A 21,684-nucleotide genomic window follows, 5' to 3' on the forward strand; every position below is an offset into this window, starting at 1 on the left:
TTGAAAAATGAAATGAGGAAATTTCGAATTTATGTTTTTCCGCATCTGCGTACAAATATCGGTTGTGCTTTTAAACGTGTACAACTTCAGGAAGAGAGGTAGTTAGTTGGTAGGTAGAGTACTTTTGAAATAAGACAATAATAGCTCAAAAAGTTATTTGTACCAACCACATCTTTTACATCAGTAAAGTATTTGAATGTTTCATTCTGCAAAACTACGTCATTCAAGGTCATAATGCCTCTGTCAACCCAATTTGTATTAAAATTCCATTATTTAACATCAACAAAGTTTCTTATATCTAAATTCAAATAATCTGTAACGCAAAGAGAGCTTTCTTTAACTCTTGATAGAGCTTTAAACACATCTTTCCAAAACACATTGTCAATATGATTTACAAATTCATGAAGTTTTTCTTTGGATAGGTGAGAAATGAAATCCACATTTCTAAGATTTAAAATGCTATGCAACATATGTTGCCTTATACCCTCATTATCAGCAAGGTACCTTTTGACCCATTTCAGCTTAATATAAGATATATAAGATGCCAAATGTACCACATTTAGCCCCCTTCATCATAATTACCCACAATTGTATTTCTTTTCAACTTTTCTACCTTGTATCCCCAAATAAATTTTAAAAATATTTTATTCAACTCTTCCAGTACTTGTTTAGGTGGGTCAGGCAATGCTGAAAATAAGTGTATGAGCTTTGGGAGTGCTAAAGTTTTGATAATTGTGATTTTACCTATTGGAGTTAAATCCCGTTTAGTCCACAAACCTAGCAATTTTTAATGGCATTGATTTTAGATTGATAATTACCTAAAGTCATGTCTTCCAGATGTTTTGTAAATACTATTTCGAGGAGCTTAAAATTGCTATTTCCCCATTTTATTTTCAGATCATTACACAAAGTTTCCGCCGAACCTGATTTGCTCCCCAACCAAATTGCTTGTGATTTTGAAATATTTAAACGTAGTCCAGAAATCATTCTAAACATATCAATAACTCTCATAGATTCTCTAAGTGATTTTTCACTGCCATCTAACGTTCAAAAAGAGTCGTCCGCATACTGCATGGCCTAATTTATTTTATTTTCCAGCCACAGTTACACCCTTAATATTTCGATTTTCTTTAAGCGCTTTTGCCAACAATTCTACTGTAATAATAAAGATATATGGTACCAATAGATCTCCTTGTCTACGGTTTCGTTCAAGACTGAAGAATTTATATAAGTTTCCATTGTTAATTATACAACTGGTACTAGAGGTGTATAGAGTAAGAAACCATTTTACAATAGATTCCCCAAAATTGAAGGACCTGAGTGCCTTTACAATAAAATCCCATTCCAATGAATTAAACGCTTTTTCAAAATCTAATAATCATAACAATCCTGGCTGATTTTCCTTTTTTAGATAGTCAATCAAATCATACAAAAAACGAGTGTTTTCACCAATAAACCGTCCCTTTATAAAACCCTTCTGAGAGTCACCTATGATACTTGTTAGTACTTTCTTTAAACGATTTGCTATGGCACTAAAACCAATTTTGTAATCAACATTAATAATGATATTAGTCGCCAATATTTTATATAGCGTCTATCTTTTTCTTCTTTGGGAATGCAAGTTATTACACCTTGGGATTGAAATTAAAAGACAAATTGCTGATTTTAATAACAATGCAAAGTACATCATGAATTGTTGAGTCCAAATCAGTGTATTGTACAGAAAATGAACTCTAGTTCTTATGTTAAATTTTTATATCAAGTTTTGAAGGAAAGGGAGTTCATAGTCCCACAACTCAAAAGAGAGAAGTGGGAAGCTTATCTCAGTGAAACTATTTCAGAAAAATATTGGGAATTTCATTATATGAATGCATCTTTATACACACAAAAAAAATAATTTGTTTTCAATACCGTATTCTTATGTGTTATATACATGTAGCTACAAACTCTTTCCTTCGCAAACTTAAACTTGTAGATAATGACTTATGTTCATTTTGCAAAAGTGAAAGTCACTCATATTTTTTATGACTGGATGTATGTATCTGCCTTCTGGAGAGATTTTGTGAAATGGTACAATGCATTTGTCAAAGGTTATAAAATCACAAAAAGAAGTGTGTTACTAGGCAATGTTGATGAAAGTTGTTTGGAAAATTTTCTTCTTTTGTTAGCAAAAAAGCACATTTATTACTCCATATCACGGGACTCAAAACCCAAATTGTCAGATGCAATTAATTTGTTTAAATACTATACAAATTTAGAAAAATATTGTAAAAATGTATTTCATAGCAAATCCAAAATGTTTGGTAAATGGGCATTGTATGATAATATAATGGACAAGTAGTTTGTTGAAAATCAAAATACATTTATATGAAAAATAAAATAATTACATTTATCTTTGAATGTGTATACATGTATATGTATGTTTATGTGTGTATATATATTTATGTGTGTGTATGTATATATTATACTGTTATTGTTGATACAGAAGGTACACAGAGTAATTGCAAGTGTGAATGAGCGAGTGTAGATTACAGTTTGCATGTTTGTATGTATATATGTGTTGAAAATACAAAATTAAACTTTTTTTTAAAAAAGTAAGTAAGTAGGTAGGTAGGTAGGTAGGTAGGTAGATAGGTATAGGTAAGTAGGTAGAGAGGTAAGTAATTCCTGCCCGATCAACTAAAATTTATTTCATAGTTTGCATAGGAGGGGATGAAAGCGGGGGTGTCCCTCTAGAGCGAGACTTCAAGAGAGTGTTATGGCTCTAGAGTGAGTCTTCCCCCTGGGGGTAGGGTTTATTCTATAGTACGTCTGCTGGGGGAAGCTCACTCTAGAGCGAGACTACCGGGGGAAGGCTCACTCTAGAGCCAGACTTCCGTGGGGAAGGCTCACTCTAGAGTCGGACTTCTGCAGGGGGGAAGGCTCACTCTAGAGCCAGACTTCCGCGGGGGGAAGGCTCACTCTAGTGCCAGACTTCCGGGGGGAAGTCTCACTATGGGGGGGGGGGGGGGGGAGTCTGGCTCTATAACACCGGCCCCTTGCCTCAAAAAGTGGCGCCCCCTTAACCGCGATTCCTGGATCCGCCCCTGGAATTAAGTGGCGGCCGCCAGATAAAATAAGTGGCGACCGCCAGTTAATTTATATGGCGGCCGCCAGTTAAATTCTAAAAGTGGCGACCGTCACATAAATTGAGTGGCCGCCGCCAGTTAAATGAATATTAATTCTATACCCTGGCACCTATTGGCTTCCGTACGTTAAAACCTGAATTATTAAAAAATAAAAAACCCAGCTAACCAGATCATACACTCGGCAATGCAGAGGTCTCCACGAATGATGAATGTTGTATAATTCAATATGTTAGATAAAATTGTGAAAGGTTCTACACGTATTGTGTTTTTGCGAACAAAAAGGTCCATCAAAATGTTTTGATAATTCAAAAGGACAGAAGATTTAAAAATAATTTACCCAATCCAAATACAACTCTGTCTTGTCATGACTTGTAGTAATAAAACAATGTGCAGTCGTCGATTACCTAACAAGGTCGCGGATCGTAGTAAATGGGTCTTTATTAAAGCAACAACAATATGCATAAAAACTACACTGGAAACAGTTCTACGTGGATAACAGTCTAAGGTATGTTCAAAGTTTCTTTCTTCCTTTTCGCTGTCTTCTGATTTTGTTCATTGTGACTTTAATAGAAGTATTGATGTCGTGGAAGTCTAGTAATTAGGACGCTCGTTTCGCAACGGAGAGACTCAGACTGAATTTGCATTTTTAAATGGGAAGTTGAATCTTTGACGTTTGACATAGGTATTGTCTCTTCAACAAGCGCCTGAAATTACAGGTGAAAATCATGATTTTTTTTTGATTTTTTTTTTTAGATATTCCTTAAAAACGACAGTCCCATGTTAAGATAGGCGTTACCCTCGCGGCTATAACTGTCAGTACATGTATAGGTAAAACATGTGGGGTACTTCTAAGGTTGGTGACGTCTCACAACGTAAGGGAAAATTTTCGAATGGGATTTCTACGGAAGGAAGCATATAAGGGTCGCAGCATTATTTTTTGGGGAGTTGATTTTATCAACTCCTCTATGCAGTCACTCGGCTGATTTTATCAACTCCTCAATGCAGTCACTCGGCTGAAGGTGGTGGGGACCTTAGCACTTCTTTACAAACAGATGTAATGTTCAGGTCGTCAAACGTGTGTACGTATTACACGTTTAAATTTTAAATGCATAATTTCTGTAAAACTGACTTTTCTACCGTCGGTCAATTGAATATGTAAATTGAAAAACAGCCAAAATATTATTAGAAACACAATCTAATGTCAACAGTGATATTTCACACACACGCAGACGGAATATCATCGATCATAATACAGTACAGGTGAAAAACCTGCCCCCCCCCTCCCCCCCCCCCCCCCCCCCCCATCGGACTGAAAGTTCTCGCTTTAGCGTGGGTCTAGAAAGGTTGGTGTCTTTGAAGTTGCGGTTTCTGTTTATTCTATAGCAATTGCGTAAACCTTTCAAATTCAAGGAAACATATACATGTACACACGTGATCACAGTCGGGAAATCGATCGATCGATAGCCTACGTCAACTGACTTGTGTTAAAATACAAATTAAAGCGAACCGAAAATATCATGCATCGCCACATTCAATGTTAGAGTGGAGGTATTTATTGTCCATCTTATCTATAAACTAAAAAATGTGTTTATAAGCTCGACAGTAAATTCATTTTGATTATTTTAGGGTGCAAACAACCAGTCATGCGGTTTAAACTTTCAGTTGTAAATCAAATCAAACATTGATATAAAAAAAAAACACATTTTGTTTTGTGTTTTCAAGACAATTTGTTATAAAAAGTTTGAAAATCAAAGTATACGCTATAGAATTTCAGGTTTATCTTTAAATACACATTTCCCCGTGGTCGGCAAATAAAGCACTTCAAGATGATATTGCACACTTTAAAATTCCCTGCACTAATTTAGAATATTTCACAAAACTATAAGTAAATTCTCTATGGCAAATCTACTCAGATTCAGGTGACGCAAGTAAACTTTATTATATTCATTACAAAGTAAACAAACCGTGTACCATCGTAATGAAACTCCAGGACAAAGTGATTATTTCCAGAATACGCACCGGACATTCAAAATTGACCCAATCTCACCTACTAAACAGCGAACTTCAGCCTGAATGTATATCTTGTGACTGTCCATTAACTATACATCACACACTTTTAGAATGCAATGATTTTATGCCTGTAAGGGGCATACTTTTTAATTTGGTAATGTGTAATCAATGCAAAAACGTTTTACAAATATTGACAATCATTACATTATAGAACGTTTACAAAAATGGGATTTTTACAGAAAAATTTGAATACTTTCTGTATTTTTACCTTTGTATGTATTTTTAACTTTTATATCTCCTTAGGATGGGACGTTAAAGGGTGTCCCTTATGAAGGATCAGAACCTCCTTGACACGCAAATGATCGTTTCCCTGATTTTTTTTTAACGAGTAGGCTCACTGGGGTCGTCAGGGAAACTCAAACACTCTCAACTATTCAACCGCTATAAAATGGCTGCAATATTGCCAAAACGGCGTAAAACCGCAATCAATCAAATACCATATTAGTTTTAGTTAGACGAAATGATTTCATTGCCTTTTAGATTCATAACGGTGAAATAACTTTCCATTATACCCGATTAATTGATATTAAATTAGACTTTTACAGCGTAGCGTAGAATTAACCACACTCACATTCTATATGCACTTCTCTGTTGATTCTCGCAATCTTCATTATTTATACACAAAGTTGAACCCATTCAGTTTTAGTCAAAATTGCTCATTTTGAAAGAGAGAATAAAAAAAGAACAAGGTATCTCTAGATATTCTGTTTATCATATTGAATGATAAGAAGAACACGGTATCTCTAGATATTCTGTTTATCATATTGAATGATAAGAAGAACACGGTATCTCTAGATATTCTGTTTATCATATTGAATGATAAGAAGAACAAGGTATCTCTAGATATTCTGTTTATCATATTGAATGATAAGATGATAAAGCCTTATAGCTGCACATGCATCACATACTTAAAGTTTAGTTTTACTATGAAGTTGTATCTTACAAATTGAATTCTTTCTACGAATTAGATAGGTGCAAATATATTGTCGCAGTAAACTATGTAACCCGAGATGAGGTATTCCAGTTGCAAATACCATCAACAAATAGCTACACGAAAAAGGTAAGAGAATACCTCGCCTCTGGTTTTTTCGTTCTAAAATATCTCAGCGTCTCAACTTTCGTTCCCTATAGGTGGTGGTGATGTTAACAGGATGAAATTGAACGGCGTGGAGAAATTATTGCGCACCAAATAGCGATGCATTTAATCCAAGAATCATCAGTAAATTTAGAATGACCGTTCTTTTCAGTTGCTAGGTGCATTATTGTTGCTCTTTCAATAGGATTTTTCATTGAAGTGCAATTTCTTTTCAAAATGTCGCCGGCTGTATTGCCCACCCTGTTCATTGACAATAATTGGTGATATGGCATTTTAAGAAAAAAGGTTTCTATGCGAGATTTGTGTATTCCATTTCAATGCAAACATTCTAAAGTGTAATGTTTTATCAGAAGTACACCCGAAATACCATTAAAAATACAAGGGGGAGGGGGACCTGGAGTCCTATACACACGTACCTGTACGTTTACTTGATTAAAATATAAGGCTCACGGCGGGTGTAGCCGGTCGACAGGGGATGCTTAATCCTCCTATGGATCTGATTCAACCTCTGATATGTTCAGGGCTCCGTGTTTGCCCAGCTCTTAATTTTGTATTCATTATAGGAGGTATGAGATTGATCACTGTTCGTTATCTTCGCCTTTTCACATATGCAAAATTAAGACGGCATGACTAAATTTTATAGATTGAATAAATTGTATATATTTTAATGTCAATTGTTGATGCTTACGAAGTTACGTTCTTGGGGATTTTTCTAGATGATTTGATTAGAGCTCTAGGAAATAAATTTCAAATTAAGTAAGATCATAGACAATTTTAAAGATTGGTTGAATATTGTTTAACATCCCTCTCGAGAATATTTCAGTCATATGGAAACGTCACCATTGCCGATGAAGGGCTGCAAAATTTAGGCGTATGCTCGGCGCTTAATCGCTGCAATAATGTAGCCCTATCCGATTTTTTTTTTATTCTGACGTTTTCGAGATAGGGCTACAATTCCATAGGATCTTCGTAATGGTGCAAAATAATTTTATGAATAACCGATAATAAGCTCCATGTTTTAGTCCCAAATATTGTTTACACCAAAACGAGTACCAACTTTGTGCTAAGACATTTCTAAGAAAGGTGTTTTCATTAAATATCATGTACAGCATGCAACATTTTTCGTCTGCTCCGCCATGCTTGTTATCGCGAGATCTTGTAGGTGGATCTACTGAAAAAACCAATATTTACAACCAGTGCGAAAATCTAATTACTCGAGCCATTTCGACATAGAAAGGAAAACCATATGGTTGCAGCAAGAATTTACACTCTGTTCGTTTTTTAACTTGATATTAAATTCAAACCTTTTCCATACCTACGAAATAGCTTTCTCCTCCGTAATCGTCCATTAATGTAAATACTACCTTATAGGGCATATGCAAATAACCTGACACAAGTTGAAACTTCAGTACATCAAACATGGCGCACACATATGAATCGGGAAATTGGAATTTATCGAAATTGTTGAAAACGGTAAAATAGGGCCTCACAAATCGTAAGTTGCAGGTTGTAAATTTATATATTGACTAAGAAACATAGAATATCATTTTATTTACGTGAAGAAAGTCAGCAAATGTTTAGACTGATCGAAAATGTTGATGGAGTGAATCACTCCCGCATTTGTACCATTACGGAGATCCTAAGGAGTTGTAGCCCTCTCCAACAAAAAAAAAAAATCGGAGAGTGCTACATTATTACAGTTAGGCGCGTACGGCCTTTGAGCAGGGATGAATCGTTATCGTGCCACACCTACTGCGACACGAGGCCTCGGTTTTGCGGTCTCATCCGAAGGACCACCCCATTTAGTTGCCTTTAACGACAAGCAAGGGGTATTGAGGACCTATTCTAAACCGGCTCCCCACGAGATCAATTTTAAAGATAAAAAATAAGTAAATATCTGAGTACAGGTCCTTGTACTTTAAGGAATGAAGAATTGTTTAGTTATTTAAGTCATCACTCGTGTCAATACTTCCCCCCTTGAGACGAGTTGTAGAAAAAAACTAAAAAATTAGCATAAATCTAAGAATTATTAAATTATATTTGTGGAGTTTTCCAAAAATTGTTTTTTTGTGTTAGAATATTAATTTAATGACATATTTTGACAAAATGAGCAATTCGAAGAGTAAATGTATATGATTTGTTGGAATAGTAAAATACCATCCTGACAAGGTGTTAACTTCTTAATGTCTTTTTGTACATGTATGTAGACATGGATAATTACGCTTTGATTTTTATAGAGACATAACATACATCTATACATAAATTTATAACTTTTGAAAATACCTTTCAATTTAAAAAAAAAATCCTTTTTTAAAAATAATTCTTAATCCCAGAAACATCTGGTACAAACCTACATAATATGAACTCCGATACATGTAAGTACTTTCAGTACTTTGATTTTAATTTGTTGCAACAAATTAAACAGATTATCAACATCAATAGACAATCGTGAATTTTCTCTCAATCCACATACCAAATACCAAAGGCCTATGTCAAAAGACAAAAAATTATGGCCCGGACAAACTTTGTATGAGAAGCGGAAGAAGATGAAGAGAAATTCACACTAAAAACAAATGGTCCCCTTTCTGGAATGGGGAGATATGATTATTCATAAATAATTTTTAAAGAAAAAATATGTGAAATACCATTAGTACAAAATCTTTCAATCAAGAACATAAATGCATTTTCAAATGGGTTTCAAATAAATAATAAGTTATGTGCATAATTTCGCATCTAGCATCGTGTATTACATGTAGAAGGCTTTATAAGTTACATTAATTCATAGTAGTAACTAAAGTGGTAATTAAAAAAAAAACCAAGAGGTTCATGGGTCTTAACGATCACCTAGGTCTGGGTTAATCTGTAAAAGCTAAGTATAATATCATTAGAATTGAGCTTAGATATGCAACCAGGAAAATTAGTATCGGTTCCATAGCCTTTTGGGGTAGTGATATTTTTAACTAATGCTAAGGTTACAGATAAGGCCTGTCGGCCTCTTGTTAAATTAATGATTTTAAATAGCAAATTAGCAATTTGAAATAAATTATCAATCTGCTATAACAAATTGATAATCTGTTATAACAAACAACAAGAGGCACATGGGCCTAGAATCGTTCTTCTAATAAATTGTAGAACAGGCAAAAATTCTCACTAACCAAGATTTATCAATTAACAAGGTTTTAAAGACCTATCACATGATAGTGTATGAAGGGGATATAATACAGTATTAGATTAGGCAATCAAAATAATTACAAAATGAAGTTACTTAACCTACGTGTCTATCTGGGTAGTACATATTTCTCTTCTACAGGAATTTTTTCAAGGGCTATAGAGACGGTTGGGGTGCTAAATACCGAATTTACTATGCATACAATTAGAACAAGGGGATCACATTGTATTTTGTCCGATTTTTAATGCAATTACATTTCATGCCATTGTTGGAGAATGGTTCTTAAACCAATATCAACAAAATTGCTATTTAACTTTTTCAGCTCTGTTGAAATAAAAAACAAAGAGTGAGTTAAGTGAAGGTTTGATGATCCTTGGGTTTTTAGTTTGAAAGATGTATAGATTTGCAAACAAAAAAAGCAAAAGTAGGTCAAATTGACCTACCTTTTATCTGACACACTCTGAGAAGCCAAGATGCATCAACTTAATAAGTTTGATGGATCTAAGTCACTTAGTATCTGAAATATCTAAATATAGCCATGAAATTCAAAAAGTATATCACAGTGACCTACTTCTTAACTGACACACTCCGAATACTCAAGATACACCACCTGAAACAGGTTCATGATTCTAGGCCTCTTAGCATTTGATTTAGATATAGCTTTGAAGTTTAAAAAGTAGATCAAGGTGACCTAATTTATAGCCTGCACACTTTGAGGACTCAAGATGCTCAACTGACAAAGTTTGATGATGTTAAGTCAAATAGTACCTGAAAATTTAAATGTAACTGTCCAAAAGTAGGTCACGGTGACCTACTTTTGGTCGACACACTCAAGACTCAAGATGCATCAACTGACAAGTCAAAAAGTATTCAAATATAGCCGTCAAATTCCAAAAAGAAGGCCACAGTGACCTACTTTTTGGTCGACACACTCCAAAGACTCAAGATGCATCAACTAACAAAGTTTGATAATTGAAGTCAAATAGTATCTGAAATATTCAGATATAAACGTCAAATTCCAAAAGTAGGTCACAGTGAAATACTTTTTGGTCGACACACTCTGAAGACTCAAGACCCATCAACTGACAAAGTTTGATGATTGTCAGTCAAATATTATCTGAAATATTCAAATATAGCCGTCAAAATCCAAAAATAGGTCACGGTGATGTACTTTTTGGTCAAAAAAATATGAAGACTCAAGATGTATCTACTGACAAAGTTTGGTGATCCTAGCTTTTATAGTGTCCAAAATATGCATCTAAAATTGAAAATGTGAAATTTGAATGTCTGCAAAATTCAAAAAGTAGGTCACTGTGACCTACTTTTTTATGAATATGTTTTGAGGCCTCTAGACGCATCAAATTACAAGGTTTGATGATTCTAAACCTCTCGGTATCTGAAATAACAACCTAAAATGTATTCATCAATGATTAGCCATAAAATTCAGAAAGTAGGTCATTGTGACAAACTTTTTACTTGATGCACTTTAAGGTCCCACGATCCATCAACTGACAACTTTTAATGATCATAGGCTTAAAAGTGTTTAAGATATGCATCAAAATCCATTTAATAATAATTACCTGCAAAATTCAAAAAGTAGGTCATCATGACCTACTTTTGAGACAACATGATATTAGGTCCTATGATGCATCAACTGACAAAATTTGATGATCCTAGTCCTTATACTAAGCAAAATATCAAAGTTTTAACAAATCAAAATTTAAGGTCAACTTTGAAGTGACCTTGAGACCACACCCTTTGCCCCAGGATGATGCCTTGAACAATTTTTATCTACATCCTATCCTCATCCTAATGCATAAGTTTGGTGATAATTTGCCCAGCGGTTCTTGAGAAGATTTTTTAGCAACCACTATTTTTGTTTGCATTTTGCTAATTATCTCCCCTTGTTAAAGGGTCACAACCCTAGTTTTATTTCAAATGAAAGCCCTTGGGCCAAGGATACCCTGTGACAAATTTGACAAAAATTGGCCAAGGGGTTCTTGAGATATAGCCCTTTTCCCAAAAAAGTTGATGCACGCCAAACATATGGCTCAGAAGAGATAAAAATAAGATACTGCTGCGGCCCTAATATGTTTCCGTAGATTTCCAACAAGATACTGATCATATTACATTTACTTATTTTCACAACTGATACAACGTTATTAGATTTTGTATATCTATTTATCACATTTTCGATAAATTTCCTACGGATTCTATAGATAGTTTACGGGCTTTTATTGACCTATAAGAGCTCGCATAGTAAATACTCGTGGACTACTTTATCTGAATTGCGATGTCATCTAACTTAATGATTATGACATCACATGTGTTTATAATAATTGCAGTAAAAGCTTCACCTACTACTGAAAATGTTGACAAATGTGCGCTTATAGAATTAAAAGTGCGTATGATTTGAAAGTATGTAATAAAAAAGTTACTAATTGAACTCGGGATATATTTCCGCTCTCAATCGCTGTGCAGAAGTGGATCTAGCAAGCTCATCGACTCTGCATGTGCATTTTTCCCGATATTCAATCAATAACCTATGAATAAAAATGTATGCAACAGCATTGATTTTGTAAATATTTCTAAAACACAATATAGCTGGATAGATAATCCCTTTTATAAACCTTCCTTTTTGCAGCGCAGCTGTGCACGCTGCAGGTCTTATATCATTATCAAGAGTAGTGGAGAAAGAATCAAGTGTAACACATTACCGATTAATTAAGTATAGCCTACTATAATGTCTATCCATAATTGATTCTCCTCAAACAGGTGTAACAAAGCATAATTAATCAGTGTTCGATTTGATACATTAAACACGTATTTCCATCATTTTGTATATACAGACAACAAGTCAGGTTGCACATCCCCAGGTGACTATCACAGGTAGACGTTAACTCATCATGGATGATTTCTTTAATACCGAGTCTATTGAAATTCAGAGACCGATCTTGCTTTTTCAAAGGTTTTATCTTAAATTAGCCACATGGTTACTGATGGAAATAGCATGGTTCTAAAATTAGCAGATTTTTTAAAAAATCCTATTTGATTGGTCTTTAGGTTTACATCTACTGCGCATGTCAATGAAATAAAATGATAGGACTGATCAAGAGGTACGAAGAAAAAATAAACATAGATCGAAAATCTGGTATGTGAAAATGTAGACATATATCCTTAATATACATGTATACTCAGGTTGAACGGCAGAGACGGGCGGCAGGCATCGGGTGAAGTAGAGTTGTACTTTAATCCATTCAGTCAGGTTGTGATCACAGTGTTACATACGTCGTGCGCGTCACAGATCAATGAAATATATACATGTATTTTTTGTTCCCCAGCTGTCATTACCGAACGTTGGACTTCAAAATACTCTTCATCTCAAGACAGAAAGGAGATTATGATGTAAGTGAATACATGTGACCCAATAGGAAAATAAACCGTCCCACACAGTGCTGGTAGTACACTACGTCCCACACAGTGCTGGTAGTACACTTTCATTGAACATGGATGAAAACAAACTGATAAAAAATCTTCAGCAACATTTTTGTGTATCGGACAATATCCACGATAACAACGAACTATATTCAATGATTGGACAGTTACTCCCGCATAAGTGTAAACATGGAGATGTTCGTAAAGATTTATCCAAATTCCAAACAAGACTGGAGTTTTACTTTTCGCTATTCAAGTCTCATAAATACAGACCAGATATTACTACGCGTGAGGCGTTTAGAAAGGACATGACAGTCTTAGAGAAAAAGCACTTCCCACCTACTTTGCGTGAACTATATGCAATCAGTGAGTTTATGGAGCAGAAACTAATTCTCCTTAGAGTTACAGATGATGCTGGAACACTCAGTGGGTTTCATATTAGGCCAATTGTTAGAGAAATGTCTCCAAAGGCCGCGATCATAATCCTGGTCACCTTTGTGAATGGGGAGCCGTACTTTAGACTTCTTCAGGGGGAAGAACGTAATCTGGGGAAATGCTCTGTCAACTTCATCAATGCCAACCACGAATCATGCCTTGATAAAAGATTCCGAAATTCATTTCACGAATTGGATACGTCATTTGTATTGAAGAAAATTGATGGATTTAGTGTTTTTTCATCCGAGGCATTAGATTTTACTACAATATCATCAGAAACAGAAGCAACAAACATTTTTATTGTATTTAGCCAGCTTTTATATGGAACAGAGTGCATGGAGGATTTTGTCAAGGACTGCGTCACGTCTCATATGAAATCTCCAGAATTCTATGAAATGTATCAAAACCTTGCATGCTTAGATGAGTTTGAAAAGGAGAAAAAATGGATTGACAAGTTACCAGAAGGAAAAGAAAAGGAATTACAACTTTCAAAACTAAGAAATAAAGCTCTAGATATTCATCTTCAGCAATGGGATTCCTTTAGCGTCGGAGATTTCTTTGCTATTTCAAGTGTCTTCAATGTTGAAATTTATGTCGAGAGAGGACAAGAACATAGCTTGTTTCTTCCCATCTGTAGTAGCTACTTTGAAATATTCACTTCACCAATATATGTGAAACAAGTGTCTAATGACACACTGTCCCTGCTATTTAGTGACAAACAATGCTCATGTGTCCGTCAAAAGCCGGTCATCCCAGGACACTTCCCAATTTACCAGGACACAATGGAAGACTACGTCATGAAGCGAATTGGTATATACTGTCAATTTAATTCATATTTCTTTCTTTAAAAATTCTGTAAATGTTGTCGTATGGTCTATGAAGATGATGTGATTTCGTCATTTAAAAACGTTTTCCAATGGTCAAGCTTTCTTTGTGATCCACAACAACATTTTGAAATTTCTTATTGAAAATGGTTCAATTTTCAGGATTGGAGCCGTGTTGTCCTGGAAAGACGCATAGACCTCACGAGCATTTTTCATTGATATCGGATTCCCACATCCCTTCACATGATCAAGTTTCACATTATCAACGGCCTCTAGATGATCACATAGAAAAGGTTGTTGAGGTGATGGCTTCTCAGAACAGAATACTTGATCAAATAAATGGCGGCAAAGGTTCCTTGGAGCAATGTCTTTGCAAGGAAATATTTGGGGATGAGAATAAGATATCGTTATTTAAAGCGAGGTATATAATTCAGTCTCTCTCTCTCTCTCTCTCTCTCTCTCTCTCTCTCTCTCTCTCTCTCTGTGTGTGTGTGTGTGTGTGTGTGTGTGTGTGTGTGTGCGCATTACGCTGAAGTGGCATCTTACAGAAACGTACGGAAATCAGCTCAATATAACAAATATGGGGATCGAGAAATATAAACATAGTGATTTCTGAACGCATTTGTTGAAATTCCAAATTGTAGGACCATGAAATTGTAGAAATACAAAATGAAAAATCGTCGTTTGATGAAGTAATTGCTTTTCAGATTTTGTTGTGATGAAACCATGAATCCAGAGGAAGCTTTACAGCTCATCGCAAATTCCACAGAGAAGCCAGTGTATGTGTTTAAATACTATCCTGAAAAATTTTCTTGGACTTTTTTCGAGCCGCACTCAACAATGCAAAAACAAGAGTCTGTTTGTCGCTACTACACAACGATTTTATTCAATGGAAAGACTGGCTATTTCGATAGAATAGTAGCAAAAAAGGGATGCAACTGCAAAATACCTTCTCCACATGTCGATGTCAAACTAAAAGAAGGTAATTATTTCTTACTTCGATTATATCACTCCGTGGGGATCCGGGTTAGAGTAGGTCCTCAGCACCCTTTGTTTGTAAGTAAGAGGCGACTAAATCGGGCGTTTTGTTTTGTTTTTGCATGAGACCGTAAAACCCAAGGCCCCGTGTCACAGCAGGTGTGGCACGATAAAGATCCCTCCCTGTTCAATGGCCGTAAACGCCGAGCATAGGCCTAAATTTTGCAGCCCTTCGCCGGCAATGGTGACGTCTCTATATGAGTGAAATATTCTCGTGAAGGGAGGGGGTGTTAAACAATATACAATCAATCAATCGCCTATATCACTTATACCACAACTCAAAGTCGACCTAGAGTAGAAATTAAAGCAGATTCAGAAAATAAGCCCATCATGCATCTCTTTCTCCATATACAATACTTTGCCCAAGAGGCGAAGATCAATATATTCACTGCTATTTTAATTAATCATCACAGTGTGTGATTCTCATTTGACAACGTATGTATAAGTGTCAGGCGAAGAAACGACGCAGAGAAAATTAAAGTATCATTATTTACAAGGGGTTTGAGTTTATCATTTAATGAATATATTGTCCTACAGTATAGTGTTTCGATTTAAAATGTGTAGTAGTCCCGTGGTGATCCGGGTTAGAATAGGTCCTCAGTACCCATTGCGTGTCATAAGAGGGAAGTAAATGGAGCGGTCCTTCGGATGAGACCGCAAAAACTGAAGCCCCGTGTCACAGCGGGTGTGGCATGATAAAGATCCCTCCCTGCTCAAAGGCTGAAAGCGCCGGTATAGGCCTAAATTTTGTAGCCCTTCACCGGCAATGGTGACGTCTCCGTCGTGACTACTCGGATATTTTCGTAACCACAAATGAACCTCGTATGCAGATCGACGCTATCAAAGTCAGTTGTTATGTGTACACAAATGTAACTAGCTTTCAAATGCTTCTAAGATATACATATCTAAGGTATTCTACCACTACGAATTTCCACTTATATGTTTATGTGTTATAATGAATAAGACGTGATTGATATCAAAGCTGAATTTGTGGTGAAAATCTAAATAATACATTATACAGGGATTCGGTTCTGATCTTTTAACCTCATCCACAGGCGCGCATCCGGCGCCGAAATGCATTGATTTCATGGAATTCTTGCGTCGATTCACGTCTTCTTACCGGTTATGGAAAAAGACGAGCGCCTGGTCTAATTGGTCTCCACACGAGTGAAAAATACTCGTTAACCAATATACAGTGTACAATCAATTGATCATTTAACGCCGATTTGGCGATATATCATCCATACGTGTATTTCGGCGACAAACCGATAAAGCTGTAAGGGTTGCTAATTTTGAAATTTTGAGGCCCTGTGACGGCCCGTAGTGAGCCTACTCGTTTTCAAACACCACATATTACGTGCAAAGGGATTCTAATTCTGGCGTGAGAACTGGGGCATTTAACGTCCCCATCCGACGTACTACGAATTCAAAATCACAGCATCAGCAACGGTTGTGTTTATGAACGTATTATAGGCATAACAAATCTACTGTAAATTTTTAAACATATACTATGTACATATAGTTATGAAAATCCACTTCATGTAAAAAAAAAATTAAATCCTGTGCACGTATACCTTTTCAAAAAGGTCCTTCATTGAAATAGCGTTGAAAAATGTATTTCTTATAAGCAAAACGTCACTATTATCCAACATAATATATGGTATCGTTAGATAAATGTCTCAAAACTATGGATGAGTTATTTTAATCACCAATTCGGATATGGTGTTTCATGCTACAAAAACTTTTAATTCAATTTCCTATTGCTATGCGTCCAAATAGCTCTAAATAAACTTAATAGAAATCAATCACAAAGATAGTCAAAGATTATAACAATTTATTTGGAACTAAAAAACAAATATATATCAGTATAAAAAATTACCAACTTACAATGGTATACAAAATAAGTGCCCGATGCAGGCAAAGTAAAATGCCACAAATTGGCTGTTGAATCCAAAATCCTCTTGATTTTAATACTTTCAAGTGTTTGTAGAATGCTTTTAGAGTGCAAACAAATGTTTTAATGCCCCAAAATTTACAATGTATTCATGCTAGACAAATTCCAGAGCTTTCGTCTCTAGAATGTACATTGTTAGGCAAAACAAACTTTGTTATGTAATCTTCATAATCGGTCTAAAATTATATCGTATCTGATCTTGTTTAGGTCTCAATCTAGCACATGTGTATTACACAACACTATCCTCTCTCTCTCTCTATCTCTATCTCTCTCTCTCTCTCTGTACGTGTGTGTAACAATCATTCCATACCTCAAACATATCCAGTATGTAAACTATTTTACCTCGATCACCATGTTCATATATTCAGGTAGAAAGCGAAGACGTTCTTATGACTTCAAGAAATCATAAGTGGGTATTTTAGACGAATTTTTGTCAATCCACAAAGTCTAATCGCCAGAAAATTATAATGTTAACTACATTATCAGTTGTCGAATTAATCTTTGTATTTATATGTCCTTCATCAATCACCAGGACTATTTATGAAATGGCATTGTGTTTAGAGGACTCTGTCATTGAAATCCTGAAGGAGTCACATATTATTAGTTCCTAGAAGCGAATCCAACAATCCCGACGGATGCCGTGACTTTAGCTTTACATTGTGCAAGTATACTCAAGATATGCTGAAGTTTTGTCATCAAACGCAGAATCATCACATACATGTATACGATACAAACGTCAGGGTCACTTTAATGCTGTAATGGGTCTCACTGGTGTAGAATCGATGTATTTTATTATTTCTCTTTCATTATTTCTTATCAGATGTTGGAATCCTACCACTAGTATTCAACATATCATAGTGTGTGGTGTTTAATATTGATAATATGTCTGGTACAATAATACTGATGCATATGCGATTACAAGAGAACATACACTTTTTATCTGCTAAGACAAGTTCACTGTCTTTGTACCGAGTCTGTTTCTAATGGTCTTTGTTATGCAAAATGCAATAAACTTTTCATAACATTTCAGATTTAAAACTAGATCCTGCAATTCAAATTGCAGACAGCAGAAGACACAGACCATTGTTAACCTTCCTTGCAACTGACACAAGTCCGGACTTTTTTGAGGACGAATTAAGAAATGTGCCAACTGTTTTTTCAAGGCACTCAGAAATCTACATTCCAATAAGCAGAAGAGATATGCGGGAGAAGGAAATGGATTTTATGTCGGATTACAGCTTTTCCTTATGTCGCTGTGTAAGCAAGGAAATTTTTGGGACTGAACACCAATTTGAAACGGTTATGAGAAAAGTCATTGAAGAAATTGTGAATAACTATAAACTTTATGGTAAATTTATGAGATGGGAAACTGACGATATTGAAAACAACGCATTCTTAGCGAATTTCACCTCAAGAAAGAAAGAAAAGTGGAATATTCTAAAACCAAACTCGAGCATTGAAAAAGAGCAATCCACGTTTTTTGCCAATCGGATAGAGGATGGGATGGAAATAGAAGATTTAGAACTGTATGCTCTCTCTACATGCTTTCAGGTTCCAATATTTGTCCTGTGTATGGAAGAAAATAAAGGAAAACTGACAACATTCTGGAAAGAATTTACACCATTAGAAAGAAAACGGAAACCAAAAAATTTCAAAGAAAGTTCACGCAAACCCTCTTGCCTAAAAGACAGCGATGGACATAGCAAATATTTCATCATGGTTTACAGAACATGCACTGGTCAATTTCACCGAATAGTTCCAAAGCGCAATGTGTGCAACTGTCTGACAGAAGTACCGTTTTTACCAGGAGCCGAAAACTATGAAGTCGATAGAGCTGGTGCGTTTATATTTGATACACCTTTATGTAAATATTGCATGATTTTATATTTCAAAATGTGTTTATGTCTACATTTACTTGTACTATCAAAGTACATTCCAAACTTCTTTTTGTTTTTTCTTTCAGATGAAAATATCTTGATAAAAATGAGGAGCATAGAAAACAAAATCAATATCTCGAAATTAGCTCTTGACAACTGGTTGCGATGCAATATGGCCTATGAACTTCTTTGTAAAGAAATTATAGATGAATTAGAGAACAGAAGAAAGAATGTAAATATTGCATCAATCGTCGGGTCCTCGGTGGGTCTTGCAGGTACAGCCCTTGCTGTTGGTGGACTTGTTGCGGCACCATTTACAGCAGGTGTTTCATTAGGACTAACAATAGCTGGTGGCGTCGTTGGAACCGCTGGGGGCGCAACTTCGATAGGATCAAAGATTTCAGAGCTCGTTTTGAACAAATCGGCTGTCATTCAAATGGAAAGATACCAGATGAATTTACTAGAGCGTTCCCGGTGCCTTGAAAAGTCTGTTCAGGCTCTGCAAAACGAACTACATTTTCTGTTATCTGATGAAAACATCCATGTATTTGAAAATAGCGCCTTAGCAACATCAGCTCTTAGAGCATTCACTACAATACCCGTGATAGTCCTGCGTGTTATAGCTAGGGTTGTTTCTATTGCTGACATGCTCCTTGTTCCACTATCTGCGGTCCTTGATGCTGGTATTCTGGCATATTCCATTTATAATCTTGCTAAAGGATCGAGAACAAATGAAACAGAACGATTAAGATCTATCCGAACAATTTTGAAAGTCACGAGAATCCAGATGCAAATTTGGGGATATGGAAACCAACATAAATGGGAAAAGAAAATTGAGTAATACTACTAATCAGGATAACAATTACATCTTATCAGTATTGAAAGCTTTCTTCCAGTTTTTAGTTTAGCTTTTTTAAGATAGCCTAGAGAATCTTGATGAATATGTAAGTATGTATGTTTGTAATATAAACTTAGCAATACTAGAATTTGATTCTGTTGATTAGCTGTACCCCTGATCACATCATAGACAATTTCATTTTACACGGGATAATGTAATGATGTATGCTCTGAAAGATTGAGTTCTACCTTCCATGTAGTTTGATATACATTGATACAGAAAAGTAAATTTTCTTACAAAAATTGTAGTGTACGTTTGACATATAACAAAAAACAGTACAAACAAAAACACAGACGAGTTGATTTGGCTAATGAGGCTGTGATACAGTCAATTCCATTTTTGATATACACTGTACATTGTCATTAAAAAAGTGAAGACAAGGAAAAGTTTACTAATCAATCTCATAAGTAGCACAAAGACTACGGAATTAAAAGTAAGGCAAACACGAGCCCCTAGAAATACCAGAGGTGGGATCAGGTGTTTAGGAGAAACAATGTGTAAAGAGAATATACATGTAGGGTAGATAAATACCAGAGGTGGGATCAGATGTCTAGAAGAAACAATGTGTAAAGAGAATATAGGGTACATATTCTTACGCATATGTGTTAAATGGAGAACATCGACTACACCTCACTGATGCCACATGTATATTTATTAATCTGTTAAATGTGTTGAGTGTTTCATGTAGCCTTCTCTTAACATCAATACATCTTTGATATTATAAGTTTCAATTCAACTGGATTGGTTTTAAATTGAAGTCTTGTATACTAATCAGATTAACAATATCTTCATTGCTGGTAAAATATAATAATCTCGATTTTTTTCAAAATACCAATCCTTTAGCTAGTTTGAGCTAAGTGTTCAAAGAAAACTTAACTGTGGAAAAAGTATTCTATTCTGGTGAATATCACAGGTATCAAAAAAAAGAAAGAAAAAAGACTCTTTTTCATTGAATATACACTGTATAGATAATGAAACATGGTCCATTCTGTTGGTAAAGATACACGAAGAGTTATATTAGGTTAATACAGTGTTTGTCTGATGAGCATGTGGGCATGTCGCTTGGTTTTTCTAATTTGATTTATTAGTATCTTTATTAAAATTAAACAAAATGACTTTATATTTCTTCGAGTGAAGCTTCGATTATAGCCTGTAAATAAGATGGTTGCTACTGCTGAAAATATAAACGTAGAGCAATGTAAGATTAATGAAACGGTGTGTGAGAAACATGAGATTTAATATTACTTCACCCTCCCTCTACATAAGGAATCGTTTGATATTACATTATCCTCCCTCTACATAAGAATTGATTTAGGTGGAGTGTGATAACTAATGCAATCTGTATTCTATTGATGTCAGAATCTTAGTTAACAGTAAAACATTTAGATGACTAGATACTTTTGTTGTTTTTATTTGTGTAACTATAGTAGCAGATATTGATAGCGATTTGTCCTAACTACTGCTGTATACGTCAATCGTATCTGTAATACTTTACCTCATGTTACTTATTAATATTAATGGTTGAAAGTAGAAAAATTGTATTAATTTCCACTCAATATACATGTAGTTAAGAATTTAATCAATAACCAAAAAAATGTGTATGTTACCACCTTTTTAAGATGACAGACATACAAAAAAACAGAAGTATATGTTAACATTAGAAAATCACACATTTTCGTCATACAGGATAATACAAATAGATAAATACTGGTTGAAATAACAAATTAAAAATATCAACAGTTTTAAAAAAAAAATGCTAA

The 21,684-nt window shown here is 35.1% G+C and overlaps 1 protein-coding gene across 2 annotated transcripts; it reads left to right on the top strand.

Moving 5' to 3' along the window:
- The first annotated feature begins 3,515 nt into the window (after positions 1 to 3,515).
- Positions 3,516 to 21,315, top strand: LOC125675677 (uncharacterized). 2 transcript variants are annotated; one of them, XR_008800984.1, is made up of 7 exons: positions 3,536 to 3,633; positions 12,805 to 14,143; positions 14,320 to 14,578; positions 14,865 to 15,139; positions 18,180 to 18,986; positions 19,113 to 20,391; positions 20,461 to 21,315. XR_008800984.1 is itself a non-coding variant. In XM_048913457.2 (6 exons), exons 2-6 carry the CDS (start codon positions 12,970 to 12,972, stop codon positions 19,865 to 19,867), a joined length of 3,270 nt encoding a protein of 1,089 aa, XP_048769414.2. In that variant the 5' UTR covers positions 3,516 to 3,633; positions 12,805 to 12,969; the 3' UTR covers positions 19,868 to 21,315. The 2 variants fall into 2 exon arrangements, 1 of the variants encoding a protein (XP_048769414.2); XM_048913457.2 differs by having other exon boundaries at positions 3,516 to 3,633; positions 19,113 to 21,315.
- Positions 21,316 to 21,684: the final 369 nt, after the last annotated feature.

Source organism: Ostrea edulis, chromosome 3 (genome assembly GCF_947568905.1).
Source record: "Ostrea edulis chromosome 3, xbOstEdul1.1, whole genome shotgun sequence".
Lineage (NCBI taxonomy): Eukaryota > Metazoa > Mollusca > Bivalvia > Ostreida > Ostreidae > Ostrea > Ostrea edulis.